Here is an 18685-nt window from a genome sequence, read left to right as displayed (position 1 = left end):
CATGAGCCTGCTGCTGCAGAAGTAGAGGGGACACAGTCCCTGGAAAATCGGTTCAAACAAGAACCACTAGTTTTGAAGATGCCCTGTTGGCTCCTGCGGCTCCCTAGCTATGGGATCCCGTCTTTGCAGATGACGTTTCCTCCCTTGCCCCAGAGAGGGGAATCAGGGAGCATTATGGTGAGACTGACTTTCCAGGTGGCCCCAGGACTGCAGTACTGACCAACCATCAGCTGTCAGCAAGGTCTTGGTGGCTTCCCTGAGGCCAGCGTTGCCTACACGTGTAAAAAGAAAGCCAATCATAAGGTGTGCGCGTATACACCCAAGCAAGCACAGAAGGTGGAAGAAAACAAAAGCAATACGCAAGAGAGTGTATTGTACTCAATTGTCATGAAAACTACTTTTTCCTCTTTCCCCTAGAATAAGCTATTCCTTTATTTTTCAGGTGGTTGACCAACATTACCTAAGACCGTTTCACTTACTCTCAAGTCGATACTATCAGGTACCCCGAGGACACAGCAGGAGGCAAGAGAAACCCCACAGATAACCACTTCCCTTTTCTAAGCGTCCGCACCAGGGCAAATGGTGACAAAGGGTAGGAAACTAAGTGACTGATAGAGAGCAGGAGTACCTGTGTGTGTAGAGGTGTCCCAACAAGAGTTCCCCAGGGATCTGTGCTGAGACCTGGGCTGTTTTAAAAAAAAAAAAAGACCTGGAAGAGGAGAAGGGAGGGGAGAAAGTCTGTTTGATGATCTGGAACTATTCAGAGCCTTTTGACATAGGCAGTCAAGTATGAAGCAGCTTCTTTTAAAAGAATGACTGAGTAGCTGAGATGCTTCAGTTTGGTAAAGAGAAGACTGAGGTGTGAAACCACGAGTGATCTGTGGAGGAGGACAAGAGCTGGCTGGCTGTCCCTGTGTCTCCCAGACAAGAACAGGGGCATCCCAGACAATGCTAGCCTGGTACTGCTTCAAAATGAGCAAAAGGAGCTTCCCCACCTGACATGCAACTGGGAGCTCTTTGCCACAGGATGCTACAGGCAATCAAAAGAAGACCAAATAAATCACAGGTAAGAAATCCACTGATGTTTATTAAATGGATAAAAACTGTCAGGCAGGAAGTTTCAGTGCCACAAAGGAAGGAAACGCCTTAATGGATAAGGGCCATGTGGCAGGCAGAGCAGCCCCATGACCCAGAGCCAGAGGCATAGTCCACGCTGTCATCAGCATTTTAAACTCATCAATGCTGAGGGATCACCGCCCGGGGTCAGGGTGAGGCAAAAGATCCTTCAAGCTGGTCACATTCCTGGAAAGGTATCGCATCCCCAGGTGCAGTTTCTGAGCGAAGATCAGGACCCCACATAATCTGGGGACAGAGGGGGCATTTACCAAATCCTTTGGCCACTACACCTCCGCAGCTCACCTGACTGTAACCTCTTTTGCCCTGCAACAAAACTGCTTTGCTGATGAAGTGAGACTGAATGAGTGCTTGGGAGCTGGAGGGAGCAGGTATCCTGTCTCTGCAAAATTTAACTCAGCCTCAGTGCATCAGAGGGATTAATCCAGTCCACAGCTCAGTGCAATGCAGCATATTGCAGATCACTGTATTTTTCCTAGGGTGGGCCATAAAGCAACCACCAGCAGCGAGCAGGATCCCAGAGGGTGCATTGGCATTGCAGTTGCGGTACTAAAACACCAGACCCAGCTGCAGCACTTTTGAGCCAAAGGACCTGAAGCTGCTTGTAACAGCAGCTTAGCAGCTGACTCCTGTCCCTGCAGGCATCCCCCGTGTAAGGCTGTCACAGGGCTGAAGCCAACAGCTCTCTTGGCTTTTGCAGGGCAACAGCACATGATGCAAAAAAAAGGGGAGCGAGCAAGCTGCTGCTGCAGTGCCTATCCTGAAGCAGGAGCAGGCTACGTTAGGCCTGCTGCTCGCTTGCCCACCCCAGAAGCATCCTTTACCTGGGAGATGCTAGGGAAGACATCATGTTCCTGGACTGACTTTTGATTGGGGAGGCACCACGTACATCCAGGACCTTCTCTTAACAGGCTCCAGCCTCCCACAGGGCCAGAAGCCAGGCCCAGACCCTCAGTGCACCCTGCTCCTCACCCTGCCAGCCTCCTGCCCAGTGCAGGCAGTGTTTCCTCCCCACTTCCAGCCCGATGCCCCACAGCAGCCCTGGGGAGCTTGCTGTGCCATGAGCTGAGAGGCAATACAGAGCCTTCACTGCAGCCCTGCGGCCCACTCCATCCCTGGCCTCCCCATGCAAGCCAGGAGGGGGCTACTGTCCCTCTGTACAACACATGGAGCGCTCCCTTAGCGCATGGAGCCCAGCTGGGCTCACCCCCAGAGCCAGCATCTCCCCTCTGCTGCAGGCCTGCAGCCCCCAAGCAAGGGCACTGAGCACCCTTCGTTACCCTCGACGACGGTTGTCTGTGCATAAGGCAGCCCCAGAGCAGGCAGCAGCTCCCTCCTCCTTATTTCTCAAAGCAGCTGCATTTTAAGGGGTAAACAAGAAAAACCTTTCTTTGTCTTCTGCCAGTTGCTGTTGACCAGGGCCAATATACTGAACCTCAGCACTGGGGAAGCAACAAATCCACCTTGTACCACTGAGCAGCCAAAAAGGTCACATGGATGCAAAGCCACTGCCCAGGCCTGGCTGTGAGCTGACAAACTTCACATGTGCCCCTGGCGCAGCTAGGACCATGTACATCTGCAGCTAGGAGCCAGAGTTTCTCTCTTGCTCCCCAGCATCGTGTGCTCAAGGTGCTATCAGAGGGGCAGTGCAAGCCCTCAGCCTGCTGCGCCAGCCACGGTGCACCCTGGGGTGCTTTGGGAGCCTCATAGCACCATGCAGCCCAGTTGCAGCCCAGCACTGTGCACCTTCTGGCCTGCTCCAGGACACATGGCCCCTCCATGCCAAGGGGAAAGGCAGTGGGAAGCCAGGCAAGGTCCAGCACTGCAGGGAGGCACAACCCCGATGGAAATTGAAGCTCAAGGCAGGAAGCCTCTGAAGGGACTCTGAACTTGTGCTGTGCACCAGGCAGGGGAAAGCTGGGCACCTGGGCTGGTGGAAATGCACACATGCGCAGGCAAGAAGGCAGCCGTGCCAAGGGTGAGCCAATACAGTTGCAATCAAGCAGCAGGCACATGCCACGTGAGCACGCAGCACAAGTCTGAGATGGATGAGGGCACACAGGTCAAGAGGCACGGGTATGCCAGAGCCACACAGTGACAGGCAGCATTAGGTCCTGCACCCATTCCCACTTCCTGCAGCCATGCCCAAGCACAGGGCACAGCATGATGACCAAGAAGCCATGCCTGGCATAGGTCATCTGCTCCCCAACAGGTGGGACTGCGGAGCAATGCCCAGAGCCTGACTTAGGTCCTCAGCTGAAGAGTACCCTGGCACACACTGGCACCCCCCACATGGGTCTCGGGGCTGCCCTGGCTGGGCTTGGGAGGCCTTAGTGCCAGCAGCGCATGCCACCAGGCTGTGCCTCTGCCTGCAACAGCGTTGCTCCATCTGTGCTCTGCTGCATGCTGCTGCCTCTGGGATCTTTCCCTAGGAAGCTCGGCAGGATGCACCAGAACATCCTGTGCTGTGAGGAGCCTCTGGTTTAACTGGGTGGCTACATGCTGAGCCTTCTGCTCTCTGGAGACACAGGTCTGCCAAGACTCCAGAGACCAGGAAAGACTCTTCAAGCAAAAACAGCACCTCTCTATCCACAAGGAATTTCACCTCCTATTACTGTGAGATTTTTGCATTCTCCTTCCAGGTTATCACAAATTCTTAGACTTTTAACTGAGACGCTTCACTGGCTAAGCCAACTCCTGGCTACAGCTCTGCATTGTGGGCCAGCTCAGCTTTTTGGATGCTTGCAAGGGTGGGAAGCTGGACCATGAGCTCCCACGTTGCTCCCCAGGTGCATATAGGGAGAGCAGCTGATCAGAGGGGTGCTGTAGGACCATTTAGGTGTCCTGAAAGGTGAGGCAGAACTAGCTGCCTAGGCCACAGGAACACCAATCCAGGTAAGACCCAGCTGCAGTGCTGCCCTGGCCCTGTCCCACTCCACTCGCAACAGTGCAGAAGTGGATGGTGGTCTGGGACCAGCAAGACCAGGCTACCTAGCATGCACCAGTACGTACTGGGGGCTGACCTGCTGGGAAGCAGCTCTGCAGAGAAGGATCTGGGAGTCCTGGTGGGCAACAAGTTGACCATGAGCCAGCAATGTACCCTTCTGACAAAGAAGGCCAATAGTAAGCTGGGCCGCATTAGGAAGCGCATTGCCAGCAGGTCGAGGGAGGTGATCCTTCCCCTCTACTCAGCCCTGGTGAGGTCATACCTGGTGTACTGGGCTCAACTCTGGGCTCCTCAATGCAAAAGAGGCATGGAGCAAGTCCAACGGAGGGCTAAGATGGTTAAGGGACTGAAGCATCTCTCATACAAGGAGGGGCTGAGAGCTGGGCCTGTTCAGCCTGGAGAAGAGAAGACTGAGGGGGGATCTGATCAATGCATTTAAAAACCTGAAGGGAGGGTGTGAAGAGGATGGGGTCAGACTCTTCTCAGTGGTGCCCAGGGACAAGACAAGAGGCAACGGGCACAAACTGAAACACAGGAAGTTCCTTCTGAACATGAGGAAAAACTTCTTTCCTTTGAGGGTGACTGAGCATTGGAACAGGTTGCCCGGAGAGGCTGTGGAGTCTCCATCCTTGGAGATATTCAAAAGCCATCTGAACAGAGTCCTGGGCAACGTGCCCGAGGTGATCTGCTTGAGCAGGTGGTTTCGACTAGAGAATCTCCAAAGGTCCCTTCCAACCTCAACCGTTCTGTCATTCTGTGGGCAGTTAGCATTAATTAGTTCAGTGCTGGTGAGTCAGTTATCCAGCAGGGGACCATGGACATCTGCAATGACATAATGAGGTGGTTTTGCTGTGATTTGTCTACATCAGCAGCATCTCACAGATGATAGCTGGGCTTTCAGAGAAAGGGTAGGCCAGGGCACTGCCTCCCCATCACTGGGAGTGCATGCACTGCTGCACACTGCTCCACGATAGCATGTAGCCCAGGACACAGGGCATGGGTAAAACAAGGATGCCCCATTTGTGCCCATCTGTGCCAGACATGGTGGTTTCCGTGAGCAAGCACCAGCTAACACATATGCAGCTTCATAGTTAGTAAAATACCATGGCACATGTCATATGAAGGGTTTGCACTGCCTATCACGCTAGTTTTTAAAAAACCTTTGAGGTAAGAAACTTCTAATCTCAATGCAATCTGCAGTGTGGGTACGTTTTATAGATTGATTTATGTGCAATTGATTTCTTTGCCCAATTAAATCTCAAACAGAGCTCTCAGCACTAGCCTATTTGGAAGAGCCATTACATTGATTTGGGGAGGTTGCCTGCTGGTTTTTTTATACATCAGTAAAATCTTTTGGCATAATGTGTGGCTTCCTGTTTCCTCTCCTTGAGTGAATAATAGCAAGTACTAAAAGAGGGAACTTTAATCAACTCCCAAGCTTATGGAAAGACAATCCTAAGAAGAGGCCAGGCTGCCTATCGCTTGCTTCCACAGTCTGAAAATGTAATATATCAACTACAGCAAAAGCTCAGGGAGGAAAACACAGGCATCTTCAGTGCTCGCTTCTTGCTGGTTATGCCAAGGTGCTGGGCAATGTTGGGTTCTCCATGTCCAGAGCAAGGAGGTGACCGCCACACCATGGCCTGAGGGTTTGCAGTGCAGCAGCTGGAGAGGTCTGATCGCAAGAGCAGAGCCTTGTTCTGCCCTATGGGGCTAATTCAGCCCATGGAGAGGAGTATGACTGATGGAGGCAAGTTTGCTACAATTCCTAACACTTCATGCTCAAAGAGAGTAACTAACACCTGCATCTAAACATGGCATTGCACAGAGAGCTTGAGAAAGTGACTCCCCTGCGTAAGAGGTGACCCCAGCAGGAAACCCACAGTGGCGCGTAACTCACCCAGCAGCTGTCTGAGGGTTGGCTCATCTTTCCTGGGTAGCTGCCTCTCATTGGAGTCAGTGGGGAGAGACTGGCACCTATCAGCAAGCTCCATCACGGGTGAGGCAAGGGTTGGGGTTGCCAATACTGGCTTACAGGGAGGCGAGCTCAGATGTTGCCGTCTCCACAGGAGACATTCAGACTCCATTCACAGAGCCTAAACTTGGCTCTTGGACCTAGCACCACAGCTCTGCAGGATGGCAGGGAGCCTACAAAGACTTGGGGTGGCCGGGAGAAAGAACTTGTTCAACCTATTCATCAGTGACCTGGAGGAAGGGACAGAGCGCACCCTCAGCAAGTTTGCTGATGATACTAAACTGGGGGGAGTGGCTGACACACCAGAAGGCTGTGCTGCCATTCAGAGGGACCTGGACAGGCTGGAGAGGTGGGCAGAGAGGAACCTCCTGAAGTTCAATAATGGGAAGTGCAAGGTCCTGCACCTAGGGAGGAATAACCAGTACAGGTTGGGGGCTGACCTGCTGGAAAGCAGCTCTGCAGAAAAGGACCTGGTGGGCAACAAGTTAAGCATGAGCCAACAACGTGCCCTTGTGGCCAAGAAGGCCAAGGGTCTCCGGGGGTGCATTAGGCAGAGTGTTGCCAGCAGGTGGAGGGAAGTGATCCTGCCCCTCTACTCAGCCCTGGGGAGGCCTCACCTGGAGTACTGTGTCCAGTTCTGGGCTCCCCAGTACAAGAGAGACATGGCGCTACTGGAGAGAGTCCAGTGGAGGGCTACAAAGAGGATGAGGGGACTGGAGCATCTCTCCTCTGAAGAAAGACTGCAAGAGCTGGGCCTGTTCAGCCTGGAGAAGAGAAGGCTGAGAGGGGATCTGATCAACGTGTACAAGTATCTGAAAGGGGGGGTGTCAAGAGGATGAGGCCAGTCTCTTCTCCGTGGTGCCCAGCAACAGGACAAGAGGCAATGGGCAGAAACTGAACCACAGGAAGTTCCACCTAAACCTGAGAAAAAACTTCTTCACTGTGAGGGTGACAGAGCATTGGAACAGGTTGCCCAGAGAGGTAGTGGAGTCTCCTTCCCTGGAGATATTCGAAACCCGTCTGGATGTGATCCTGGGCAATATGCTCTAGCGGCCCCTGCTTGAGCAGGGAGGTTGGACGAGATGATCTCCAGAGGTCCCTTCCAACCTAAACGATTCTGTGATTCTGTGATTCCCTGGAGATTTCAAAAGCCGCTTGGACACGATCCTGTGCAATGTGCTCTATGTGACCCTGCTTGAGCAGGGCAGGTTGGACTAGGTGATCTCCAGAGGTCCCTTCCAACCTTGGCCATTCTGTGATTCTGTGAACTTGTTCAGGAGCAAAATGGGGTGAAGGTGATGCAAAGTGGGGTGAGACCCTAGGAGTACTGGCTGGGAGGGGGGCTGTGAATGCATACAAACTCTGTTTTGAGGCCTGAATCCCCAGGAAAAACACCAAGCTGAGTCCTTTATGCTGCAAGCAGCATCCTCCCCCCACTATCTCAGAGGTATCTGCCTGCACAGGACAATTCTCAGGAGCCAGGGCAGAAGGTGCTAACCCAGCTTTTGTGCACATCTGCAATGGCCTGTGAGTTGTGGATGCAATTGCTCTTTGCTCTGCTCCTCATCTCTCTCTAGTCTTGTCAGCTTCTGTAGCCTGCAGTCAAAATGGTTCTTTCATGCTGCTCTTTTATTGTAATTAGTACCCTGGCAACAGCTCTGTAAGCAGCGGGTCTGGGGCTATGGGGCAAAGGCTGGCTCAAAGCAGAAGTGAAAGGGACAGAAATAATGCGTGCATTTGTGAAGGTAGAACTAAAAGAAGGTGTCCAAACTCTACGCACAGGAGCACAATCCAGCTGCTAAGAGGCCCCATTAGAAGGGAGGAGGTGCGGTGCAGGGCAGTCTGCTCTGGTGAGGGCCTGACAGGCAGCCTGCACCAGAACCCCGCCAAGAGCCAGCCAGAGATGGTCAGCGAGACAGGCAGAGGTGGCCTGCACAGCCCCAGCAGGCAGGGACAGCTCAGTGCCAGAGGAAGAAGTCATTTGCTTGCTATTTTAGCCAGCCTTTATGTTGAAGAGGAAACCTGGACTTTGGCTAGACCAGCAAGCCCTCCCCAGACTTGTCCTCCCCCCAGGACAAATGTCCTGTAAAGCAGGTTTGTTGGGTTTTCTAAGGTACTAAGATAAGACTCCTTGACCTTGAGACAAGCACAGGTGGCACAACATCAGTCTCTCAGTGCATTTATTCCTTCTTCCCACCCTTTTGTTTTGCAAATGCTTGAATTAAATGTGACCTGTAGGCATGTCTGAATCAAGACCTTGTGCTGTGTGCCTGCCTCAGCCTGCTTAGACCTCTTGGTAAGGTGCTTGCGGGACTCTGGGTCTGCAAGGGCCCCTTGCCAGTCTCCCTGCTTCCATGGGCATTCCTGGACAGAAAGAAATCTCACCCAGAGCACATTCTGGACTTACCTAGTCTGTATTCCTCAGTCTGGCTGTAGGGTGAATATGGGAGACCATGCTGAAGGCTGAAATCAAGGCAAGCCACTGTTCTCTCCTTAGCCACATGGCCATCTCTCTTGTTGCACAGGGCAGTCGGGTTGGTTAGGCACAATTTGCCCTCTGTAAATCCCTGCTGGCTGTTCCCAATGCCCTTTTCGTCCTTCAGGTGCTTGAACTGGCGGCCAGAAGGATTTGCTTCATTACCTTCCTCGGGACTGCGGTGAGGCTGAGAAGGCTGTAGTTCACGAGGTCCTCCTTTTTGCCCTGCTTGAAGTTGAGTGTGACATTTGCCTTTTCCCATCCATCAGGATTGCTATGATCTTCCAGAGAGATGGGAGAGCAGCCTCGCAGTGGCATCATCCAGCTCCCTCGGTACCCTTGGGTGCATCCCACCTGGTCCAATGGACTTGTATGTGTCCAGCTAGCTCAGGTGCACCCGAAGTCATCCTTCCTCTTGTGTGAGTAATGCCTTACTCTTGCAGACTCTGCTGCTAGGACCAGGAAACTGGGAGGCTTGAGGGCGAACCTCAGTAGTAAAAACTGAGCCAATGGAGGCCTTGAGTATCTCAGGCTTTTCAGGGTCCATGGTTACTAGGACCCCTGCCCCAGTGAGCAGCAGCCTACGTGTCCCTTAGCTTTTCTTCTGCTGCCAAGGTATTTCTAGGAGCTCTCCTTGTTGTTTACTGTCCTTGCAGGTTCCCACTGGTTCCCACTCCAGCTGAGCTTTGGCTCTCCCAGGGTCACCACTACCCACCCAGGCAATGCCTCTCCAGCCCTCCCAGGAAGCCAGCAGCTGAGCAGGATGGTGAAGCAGGCAGAGGCAGCAGCCTCGCCAGCAAGGGCCCAGCCACAACAAATCTCTGCTGTGCTGCTAGTGCCCAAGTGCGCTGCCTTGTGCATTGCTGTCTCCTGAAGCTCCATGGAGGGGTGCAGGTCTGGGATGCTGCGCATCCCCCTCCTTCCAGGCTCTTTGCTTCAAGGAATCTGCTTCTGCTGAGGTCCAGCTAACCCCTGGAAACCTACTGTGCTTAACAAAACCAAGGTTTCTGGTTTCCTTCTTCATTCCAGCTTGGTTTAGCCCCATTAGCTGACTGGAATGTTGAGGCTTTTTGGAGGGGTAAACTCTTGGATGTCGAAACCTGGTAAGTCCCCCTGCCCTGCCTAGTGCTCGCACTTCCTGCAGGCCCAGAGATCTCATGAGGGCTCTGTGTAGGAGGACTGCAGTGCTTTCCGCGCTGCCTGCAGCTGTGGGTAGCTCCTTTCATTTTCATTTTACTCTGTGCTTGGTTCCTGTCAACGGTGCAGCTCCACCCTTGGCGCCAGAAACCCGCGCAGCACAGAAGCTCTGGCCGCAGTGGCAGCCTTTGAAAAGAGCTAGAGGCTGCAGTTGTCCAGGCTGAGGCACGGAGCTCATTAACTGCAGCACAAGAAACCCAGACAGCATCCGTTGTTGCGGCTGTTAATTGCGCAGGTGAGGGCTGCAAGAGGAGCAACGGCCACACAGGTACAGAGCGGCAAGAGCTCGCGTGGGGCTGGCACTGATTTGGGAATGAGGTGGCCAGCCAGGGTCTCACTTGCTGGCCTGTTTGGGCATGGAGGGGGCAGGTGTTGGGGGCCAGTGGCCCAGAGGAGTGTTGGGCACCTCTGGTGCTCTCTCTGCTGATGCCATCAAAGTGGGATAGCTTTGGCGGTGCTGGGGGCCAATCTGTGAGTGCAGGGCTGGGGTAGGGCCCTGGGACAGCGCTGTGTTTGCAGCCCCCAGGTGGCCCTGCTCAGTGCTCTCAGGACCTGTGGGAACTTCCCCGGAAGTGGCTGCATTTCAAGAGTGAGCCAAGGGAAAGGATAGCTTTGTTGCATGCTTTGAGGTGCTCAGTAATCTCTGACTGTGCACACTCGCCAAGGTGCTGTTGTGGGTACTGGGCCATAACGGGCACTGCTAACACCCCTCTCTGCTGCAGATGGCTCACGAATCGGGGACACCAAGAAACCCTGCTACCCCACTAATCCCCAAGGCCAGGGAGGGGCGAGCGCAGCACGCTGCATACGTCCTCCTGGCCCTGTGCGCTGCAGCGCTGTACCTCGCCGGGGAGCCCGTGGTGCACATTGCCCGCAGCTTCACCTCCCACTTTGTGGCCCTCCAGATAGGGGCGCTGCTCAAAGGCATCTGCTACCTGGTAGAGGAGATCTTCCACCTTGAGACCAGGTGAGCTAGCATGGTAGAGGGGCTGTCTCCTGGCTTGTAGAGCCCCCCTGGAGCCAAGACCATAGCAGCCTGCTGGGTGTCCTGTGGAGACCTGCTCCTGCTCTCTCCCCATGCGTGCCCTTCGTGCCAACGCTCTGCCATGCTCCAGCAGCACATGCTGCTCTCCATCAGCCTCACTGATCTGTCAGCTCTTCCTCTTCCTCCTCCTCTCCCCCTCTCCTGCCTGCCCAGTTCCCCCCTGTGTCTATGGACCTCTCCCTCCCTTCTAGACTATAGCTCCCCCGCTTCCTCTTTACCTGTAATGCCTGGGGAATAAATCTCAGCTCCTAGCTTTCTCCCAACTTCAGGCGCTGGAGGGCACGGGGTTTTTGGAGATAATGAGTCTTTTGCTGTCCAGGGCAACATTGCATCTGCTCCTCTCTGAGACCAGCAGGTGCTGCATGAGAGCCATGGCCTGTCCCTGCTGAGCGCACCCCAGGGTGCTCCGAGCAGAGGCCGCCTGCCCATGGGGCTCCATAGTGCTCAAGGAAATGGGCAGCATTGGCAAGGAGGTGGGAGCATGCCCCGGCCAGCATGCCCCAGTGCCAGCACAAGGGGCAGCACGCCGCAGGGTCCGGGAAGGGCAGGCAGGAGGGTGCCAGCCTGTTACCTGTGTCCCTCTCCCACCCAGGCACCGCGGCAGCTTCCGGAGGGCCCTAAGCGCCTGCCTCCACCTGCGCTGGCACGTGACCCTGCTGCTCGTCTGCGGCTCAGCCTATGTGGCTCTTCTCGATGGAGATGAGCAGCCGCTCGGCCTCCACCTCGGCCTGGCCTGCCTCTGCCAGCTCCTGATCCTCGCCCTCGGTCTCCATGTAAGGCACCAATGACCTCCAGCCTGGCCGAGCTTCACAGGGAGCGGGAGTCACAGGGGGACAGAGGCATGTGGGCGATCCCTGGGCTGACGATGGCCAGAAGGCACAGCAGTAATGGCCGCAGGGGCACACAGCCCAGCTCTGCCTGGCCCCTCAGCTGGCAGGTGACACGTATAGCCCACCTGCACGCAGCACTGCTGCTCCAGCCCAGCCAGCTCAGGGCCCTGCTGCAGGAGAAACCCTCTGATTAGCTCAACTCTGAATAGCTGATCTCCTCGGCCCGATATTGCTGTGCATCCCAGCAGGAGGGCCAGGTAACCTGCAGTCAGACAGACTTTTAATGAGCACAGCCACCCTGAGGCGTTGGCACCAGCCCCGGCACAGGCAGAGCCTGACTGAGACGAAAACATGGGTATTTTTAAACCTGTCAATCAAGCTAGCGCTTTGGGGGGGGAAAGGGTAGCTTGCATAGTCTCCAAAGGGTTAATTAGTAGGCACGCAGCAGAGCCACGCGCTTGCGCTGCACAGCACATCTGCAGCCTCGCAGAAGGCTCCGCCCTACCCCAGCCGGAGCAGGGACAGAGATCATTCAGGCTACAGGAAGGTGCTTCGGGGAGGGAAGCCTTCCGGTACCTGTGGGCTTTGAACACCCACTTCCCATTAAATGAACACATAAAGCTGACAGGAGCCATTGGTGGCCCTGGAAATCCCATTCTCAGCCTTTCCAGTAGGTGCTTTGATATCTCCTCCTGCATGCTGGGAGCACTGGGCAGATGTGCAAGTTGCACTAGCCTGCATGATTAGTACTGATGGTATAGCCAGAAGGCTCACCCCAGCATCAGCTTCCTCATCTGCGGGGAAGAGGTGGGCACTGCGCTGCCACAGCGGGTCAGCCGGGCTGCATGGGCTGGTGAGGGCTCTCGGCCTCTCAACATGGCGATGGATGGGAGCAGCAGGATTGCTCCCTCTTTGGAGATGGCAGCTGCTCTCTGGTCCCCGTAGGGAAGCCGACTGTTGCAGAAGAGCCCAAGCAACCACTTTTATCATCAGTGTTTCTTTCCTTCCCTCCACAGAAGCCCTCAGCTGTGGAAATATCCGAGATGTCTGAGCGCTCCAAGCAGAATGTAGCTCATGGGCTCGCCTGGTCTTATTATGTTGGGTACCTAAAAATAGTTCTGCCACGTACGTAGCTGTTTCTCTGCATTATCACTCCTACAGATAGAAATAGCTCCTAATAACAATCCTCCCACTTTTACAGTGTTAGCAGCGAAACGGGGAGCAAACTAGAGAGCAGCTGTTCTCACCCCAGGCACCTCTGCCCAACACTCTCTTCCACCAGGCCTGAAAGAGTCAATGGAGAATATTGGCAGAACCAACCCCAACATGCTGGCGCACAAGGAGACCTGGAAGCTCCACATCTTGGTCCCTCTGAGCTGTAACATCTGCGACGACCTGGAGAAAGCTGACAGCAACATCCAGTATGCGATGGACCTCCCTGAAACAACCCTGACCCGAGCTGGCACAAAAAAAAGAGTCTACAGAAACACCCTCTACAAAATCAAGGATGAAGACAAGGTATGCTGAGCGAAATGTCAGGGGAGCAGTCAGCATGCATCAGCCCAAAGGTCTTTCTGGCCTCAAATCCTGTCCCAGCAGTAGCCAGAAGGACAGGACAGCGACCCCTCTCCTATTAGATGGTCTCAGCTTCCAGCAGTCTTCCACAAGATGGGGAGGTCCTATCCATGCCTGCCATCCCCACCCCTTCCTCCTGGCTGCATTCTCCCAGGCTCAACCTTTGCAGGGGAGTTGGGCTCACTTAACCCCTCCATGAGTTGTTTTAATTCAGGAAAACAGCAGAAAACTACCCAAAAAGTAGATGTGGGGTCCACGGTGTCACTTGCTATGGAGTGAATGAGTATTTGCTTTTGTTGTGAAAAGGTGCTTAAAATGGCCATGTGGTTCATTATTTAATTGGACACTGTCCCATTCCCCTAGTCATTTCTTTTCCAAGCTGATGAGCCCTGAATTACTCCGCACCCCTTTGCATTCATCCCCTTCCATGACTCCAGGCAAATTCGCCTCAGCCCCCTGCGCCCTTGGAGGCGGGGGCCAGAGGTGCATGCCATCTGAGGCACTGCCACAGATGGAGGCAGTGGCATAGCATTGCTTCTTGCCTCCTAATCTGCCTTTTGATGGTAGCTTTGAGCTGCTGCTTTGAAAGCCCTGGCTGCAGAGACTCCAGGGCCTCTTTCTGCAGGGCAGTCTCTCTTCCTGGTGAAGTACAGGCACCACTGGTTTTTTCCCATTACACTGCACCGGCTCATGCCATGTTTCATCGGACAATCCCTGCTGAGTCACTTGGTACCAAGCAAGCTCCAGCAGCTCTGAAGCCCAGACCTGTCCTGACCCACTGTGTCGTCAATAAAATCAGTCACCTCTGTTCGCTGGCGGGTCATTCATGAATATGCAGCATGGCCAGCTCCCATCCTCTGGACCTACTCCAGCTTCCTCGTCACTGGGTGACTGCCCTCCAAGGCCATTAGCACTTCCCGCTACTCTGCATTTACCCAGGGATCCTCTGCCTCTCCTTTTTAATACGCTTCTGCCAATTTACCCAGTATAAGTACCAGACTTACTGGTAACCTTCTCCACCCCAGGGCTCTTTCTGGAAGCTGACGTCCCACCTGCGAGCCTCTGAGCTGATTAGTGGATCAGACTCTCTGGTAGTCTATTCTCAGCTCTTCTCACCAGAAGGACACAAGCAGGGCCCAGCAATCAGCTAACACCTTCCGACATCTCTGCTTTGGGCTGAGACAGTTCCTCAGGGCTGGTCTCTGCAGGAGTCTGCCTGTGCTGCCGCCCCATAGCAAACGCAAAGGCAAAGCATTAATGTTGCTTCTCTGCCTTTTCAAAAGGTCTGTGTAATCTTCGATCATCCATCAGCCCTCTTAATTCCCTAGCAAGCTTCTGCCTCTGATGTATTTGACACTCATTTGATGAGGAATTTTTATGGCTTTAACAAATCTCTCCTCAAATTTTTGGGGGGAGGGGACTAGCCTCCTTCTATCTTCTATCTTGCCAGTGTTCATCCTCTTCTCTGTTTTCCTACTCTCCATAGGATTCTCAGGCTTCCCTTTCTCTAGCAAAAGAGCTACCAAGAAGATGTGATCACAAACAAGCCCGAGAAGGGAGGTCTCCATGGGGATCCAAACTCCATGGGGAGAATCACCTCCAGAATCATGGCTTGGGTTCATCTTCTGGAGAACAAGCAAAGCTGGTCACTGTGCCCTGGGGCCCTGCGGGACGAAGGCAGCTCTCTGAGCCTGTCTGACGCAGAGGGCATGGCAGGAGCTGGCTCCCTGCCATGCCAGCCCTCCTTGCCCCGCTGGGCACAGCGCACCCCGGGGCCAGCTCTGCTATCGCTGTCGTGGCAACCCCAGCACACAGCACCCTTGCAGAGCAGGCCAAGGAGCTTCTGCAGGATGCTAGGAGGGTGAAGGGGCTCCCTGGGGAGCCAGGGGTGCCCTCGCCTTAAGAGCTCTGCCCAGGACCAGGGTTCCCTAGGAGACCCTTTGCTGGGGGCTCAGCCCTGCTTCTCCCCTGCCTTTTTCTTGCATCCCTGCAGTTCAGGTTCTGTGTGGTGGAGTACGCCACCCCGCTGCAGTCCCTCTACGCCATGTCCCAGGACGAATGTGCCGCTTTCAGCCGAGAGGACCGCATAGAGCAGGCCAAGCTTTTCTACAGGACCTTGGAGGAGATCCTGCAAAGCGCCAAGGAGTGTGCAGGCACCTACCGGCTCATTGTGTATGAGGGTAAGCAAGCAGGGGAAGGAGGGTAGGGGCATCCAGCACAGTGACTGCACTCTCAGGGCCTCTTGAATGACCTAGGATTGGGGCAAATGAGGGGAAATATGCAGGAGCCGTGCAGCACTTGGCTGATATCCCTGCTCCCACAGGCATGAGTGGCTTCCTCTGCCTCGGCAGGGGAAGGGGCTGTCTCCCAACACAGAAGGACTTCTTGCTAGGAGTCTCAAAGGAGAAAGGAGGATGCAGACAGAGCTGGTCCTTGTTGAAGTCCTCCAGGGGCACCTGAGACAAGCAGGCCTTACTGCTGGGGCAGCAGGAGTGCTCTGCTAAATGCTAAATACAAAAACAGCCTTTCAGGGGAAGGACTGACTCCCATCAACATTGAGTTTTCTGGGAGAAATGGCTGGGACTGTAAAGCCCTCCCTGGCAGTGGGAGGGATGTATATGCTGTGGCTTGGTGGCTTGCCTCCCTTCTTCCTTTCCTTTTCCATCTTTCCACCTCTGCCAGGGCAGCAGGGCTTGAAAACAGCTCTTTGGAGTCTCACTGAAATGAATCTTGTTGTTTTTCAAAGCAAATTCAGTGCACTCCCTGATAGGAGGAAGCATTTCCACACAGCGAGGTAGTTCCCATCACAAGAAGCACTGCTGGGAATCCAATACACAGTGCCTGTATTTTACCCCTTTTCCTGCATTTCATGTTTATTTTCTTTGTTCTGGTGCGGCGAGCCGGGCGGGGGGGGGGGGGGAGCAAGAATCATATTTTGACTTCTCAGGCAATTCTGCGTATGTTGAGGAATCCCCCCAGAGGTTGTGCTCCCTGCCCAGACCCCTTCCTCAGGCCAAACCAGTAAAGGTGGGTTTGGTCTCCTCTTGCAGAGTCAGGAGAAGCTGAGACACACTTCTTGTCCAGAGAGATTCTCCGGCACCTCCAGCAGCAGCGTCAGGAGGAGTACACTGTGTGTGATGGGACCCTCTGCTCAACAGACCTCAGCCTCCAGATAAGTGAGTCAGATCTGCCGCAGCCTCTGCGAAGTGACTGCCTCTGAGGCACCAGTGCTGTGTAGCCCCCGCTGCAGCCTCAGAGCTTTGGCCCTCCTTCTCCAAGCTGCAGTCTTTCACAGCAAATGACTCTCATGGCAGTGTTCTCCAACCTGCTGCATGAACTATAACCACCATAAACTCCCAAGGATTGTGTTTGCTGGAAACAGCTGACTCAAACCACAGTCCTGTGACCCGCTTCCCATTTGCTTTGTCCCTTATGTTATGTATTTCTCATACATACATATTCATCTGGGCCTTTTTAATCTGCTTTGACCTGCATTGTACAAGGCATTTTCCCCTGGGGGACATTGTATTGTTCCAAATCTTTGGCAAAATGCACAGCCTGCCCTCAGACTTCGTGTGATGCTTGATAGGACTTTGGAAATCCCACCTACATATGTGTATGTGTGTGTGTGCACGGTCCCAAAAACATCCAAGCTGCATGGCCTGTCTAATCCGACGGCTTGTGCAGGCACAAGGAACACGTGCAGGACTTCCAGGTGCCCTCCAGCCTGACGGACCCACTGTGCAGTTACACACTAACATCCTCACTTTCCACCCACTCGCAATTTGGAAGTGGAAAAAGAGGTCAGGCCTGGGGAAGCGTAACATATGACAGCCCTACAGCAGGAGAAATCTCTCTGCGTTTGCTGCTTCTGGTAATTCTGTGCTGAGAGTTGGCTGCAGCACCTGCTGATGCCCTCTCTGCCCTCATTCCGCCCGGGCCCTCCATAGAAGTGTCTCTGCAGCCCTGAATTACATGCCAGATGCCCTGGCCATGCTTTGTGGCTTCGTCTAGCAGCCTTAGCAATCCTGCCTGCTGCTCTGGCCTGGCTGTTTGAGGGGATGGGATGCAACAGATTCCAATCTGCAGCTAAAGGAGCCAAATTTGGTGTATGCTCACCAGGGCTGGACTGTGAGCAGAGACACCTGCTGAAAAGTTCACTTATTTTATCTGAACTGATTGTCATGTTGTTTGTCACCCTCCTTTTTCCCAAACATCTCTGGCCACTTGTGCGGCTGCTGCTAAGAAAAGCCAGTCCTGCTTTGCCCCGGGGACATCGGTGCGTGGCTTTGCTTGGCCTGCAACTCTGTTCCCCAGGCTTGAGAGCCGCAGCCATGTTCTGCAGCCTGGGGCCAGCCTGGTTTCCTGCAGACATGTTTCTCCTCTGCAGCCATCTCCTCAAAAGGATCCAACACTGCTAGCTGTGCTAGGCCAGTATCTCCACAGTGGTGGCCATGTGGGGACACATACCTGTGGGCACCAGTTTGGGAATGCGGCATTTGGAGAAGGATGAGGACCCGGAGGACAAAGAAGACAGCTGTGTATAGGGTGAGGGCTTTGACCCCATGGACACGTCCTAGCAGGAGCTCTGAGAGTGGGGCAGGGTGCAATGGTAAGGCCGCTTGCACTGGGTCTTTGGTGCAAGACAGCATATGTTGGGCTGCTCAGCCGCTCAGCGCCAGGGGGTGAGGTACCCCCAGTAAGCCCAGCAAGCCAGGCCCTCTCTGGCCACTCAGACTGGATTGGGCAGGCAGAGGCAGGGGCAGGGTACGTGCAGTGGGTCTGCTCAGTGCAGCTCTGAGACAGCTGACTCCTTGGTTCTGCCTGCAGCTACGCTCGCCAGGAAAAGCGGCGCAGCCACAAAGCTGGGCTCCTTCTGTGCTGGGCTGCTGCTGCTCAGCCCCTCAGGCCCCCTGCTGAAGGAGGCTGCTCAGGAGAGAGCCAGGTCCCTTGTTGCTACCACGGAGGCTTTCTGGCAGTGCCCACACGGCGCCAGGCTCCTCAGAAGCATAGCGAAGGCCCATCCCTGCCAGGGAAGCACACAAGAACACATGTTGCTCCCCCATCACGCAGGCGTTACAGCAGAGAGATGCTCCAAAAGAGGCTGAGAGCACTGGTTTTCATGATGCAGGATCCTGAATCCTTTTGCCACTGTTCCAGGAGCAGCTGCACGTCTTTCCACTTGCACAGCGCCAGCGTGGCGAGGCTCCAGGGATGCCCATAAGCCCGGCAGGACCTGGCGGGGCAGCGCGTGCTGGTCCTCACAGGCAGGCACTGCTCTCCTGGCCTGGAGACGCACTGTACGGGCACGCCGGTGGGACCCTGAGTAAAGATGGGTCAGCCACAGCTTCCTTGTCTCTCTGGGAACAGAGGGTGAACACTTGTGAAACAGCCTCAACTCCTCCCTTCTCTCCCCAGCTTTCCTTCCCAGGACAAAACTGCTCTTACCTAGTGGCTGCCTCTCAGCAAATAAGCCCGGGTAAATATTTAGGCTCCATCTCTCAGG

General features: G+C 54.5%; 1 protein-coding gene across 2 annotated transcripts; it reads left to right on the top strand.

Moving 5' to 3' along the window:
• Positions 1-9709: 9709 nt before the first annotated feature.
• Positions 9710-18260, top strand: STING1 (stimulator of interferon response cGAMP interactor 1). 2 transcript variants are annotated; one of them, XM_009684756.2, is made up of 7 exons: positions 9710-9997; positions 10452-10696; positions 11367-11547; positions 12621-12729; positions 12887-13122; positions 15173-15359; positions 16230-18260. In XM_009684756.2, exons 2-7 carry the CDS (start codon positions 10452-10454, stop codon positions 16397-16399), a joined length of 1128 nt encoding a protein of 375 aa, XP_009683051.2. In that variant the 5' UTR covers positions 9710-9997; the 3' UTR covers positions 16400-18260. The 2 variants fall into 2 exon arrangements, with proteins under 2 accessions (XP_009683051.2, XP_009683050.2); XM_009684755.2 differs by having other exon boundaries at positions 9711-9964; positions 16230-18253.
• Positions 18261-18685: the final 425 nt, after the last annotated feature.

Source organism: Struthio camelus, chromosome 13 (assembly GCF_040807025.1).
Source record: "Struthio camelus isolate bStrCam1 chromosome 13, bStrCam1.hap1, whole genome shotgun sequence".
Classification (NCBI taxonomy): Eukaryota; Metazoa; Chordata; class Aves; order Struthioniformes; family Struthionidae; genus Struthio; species Struthio camelus.
This window is presented reverse-complemented; position numbering and strand designations above follow the sequence as displayed.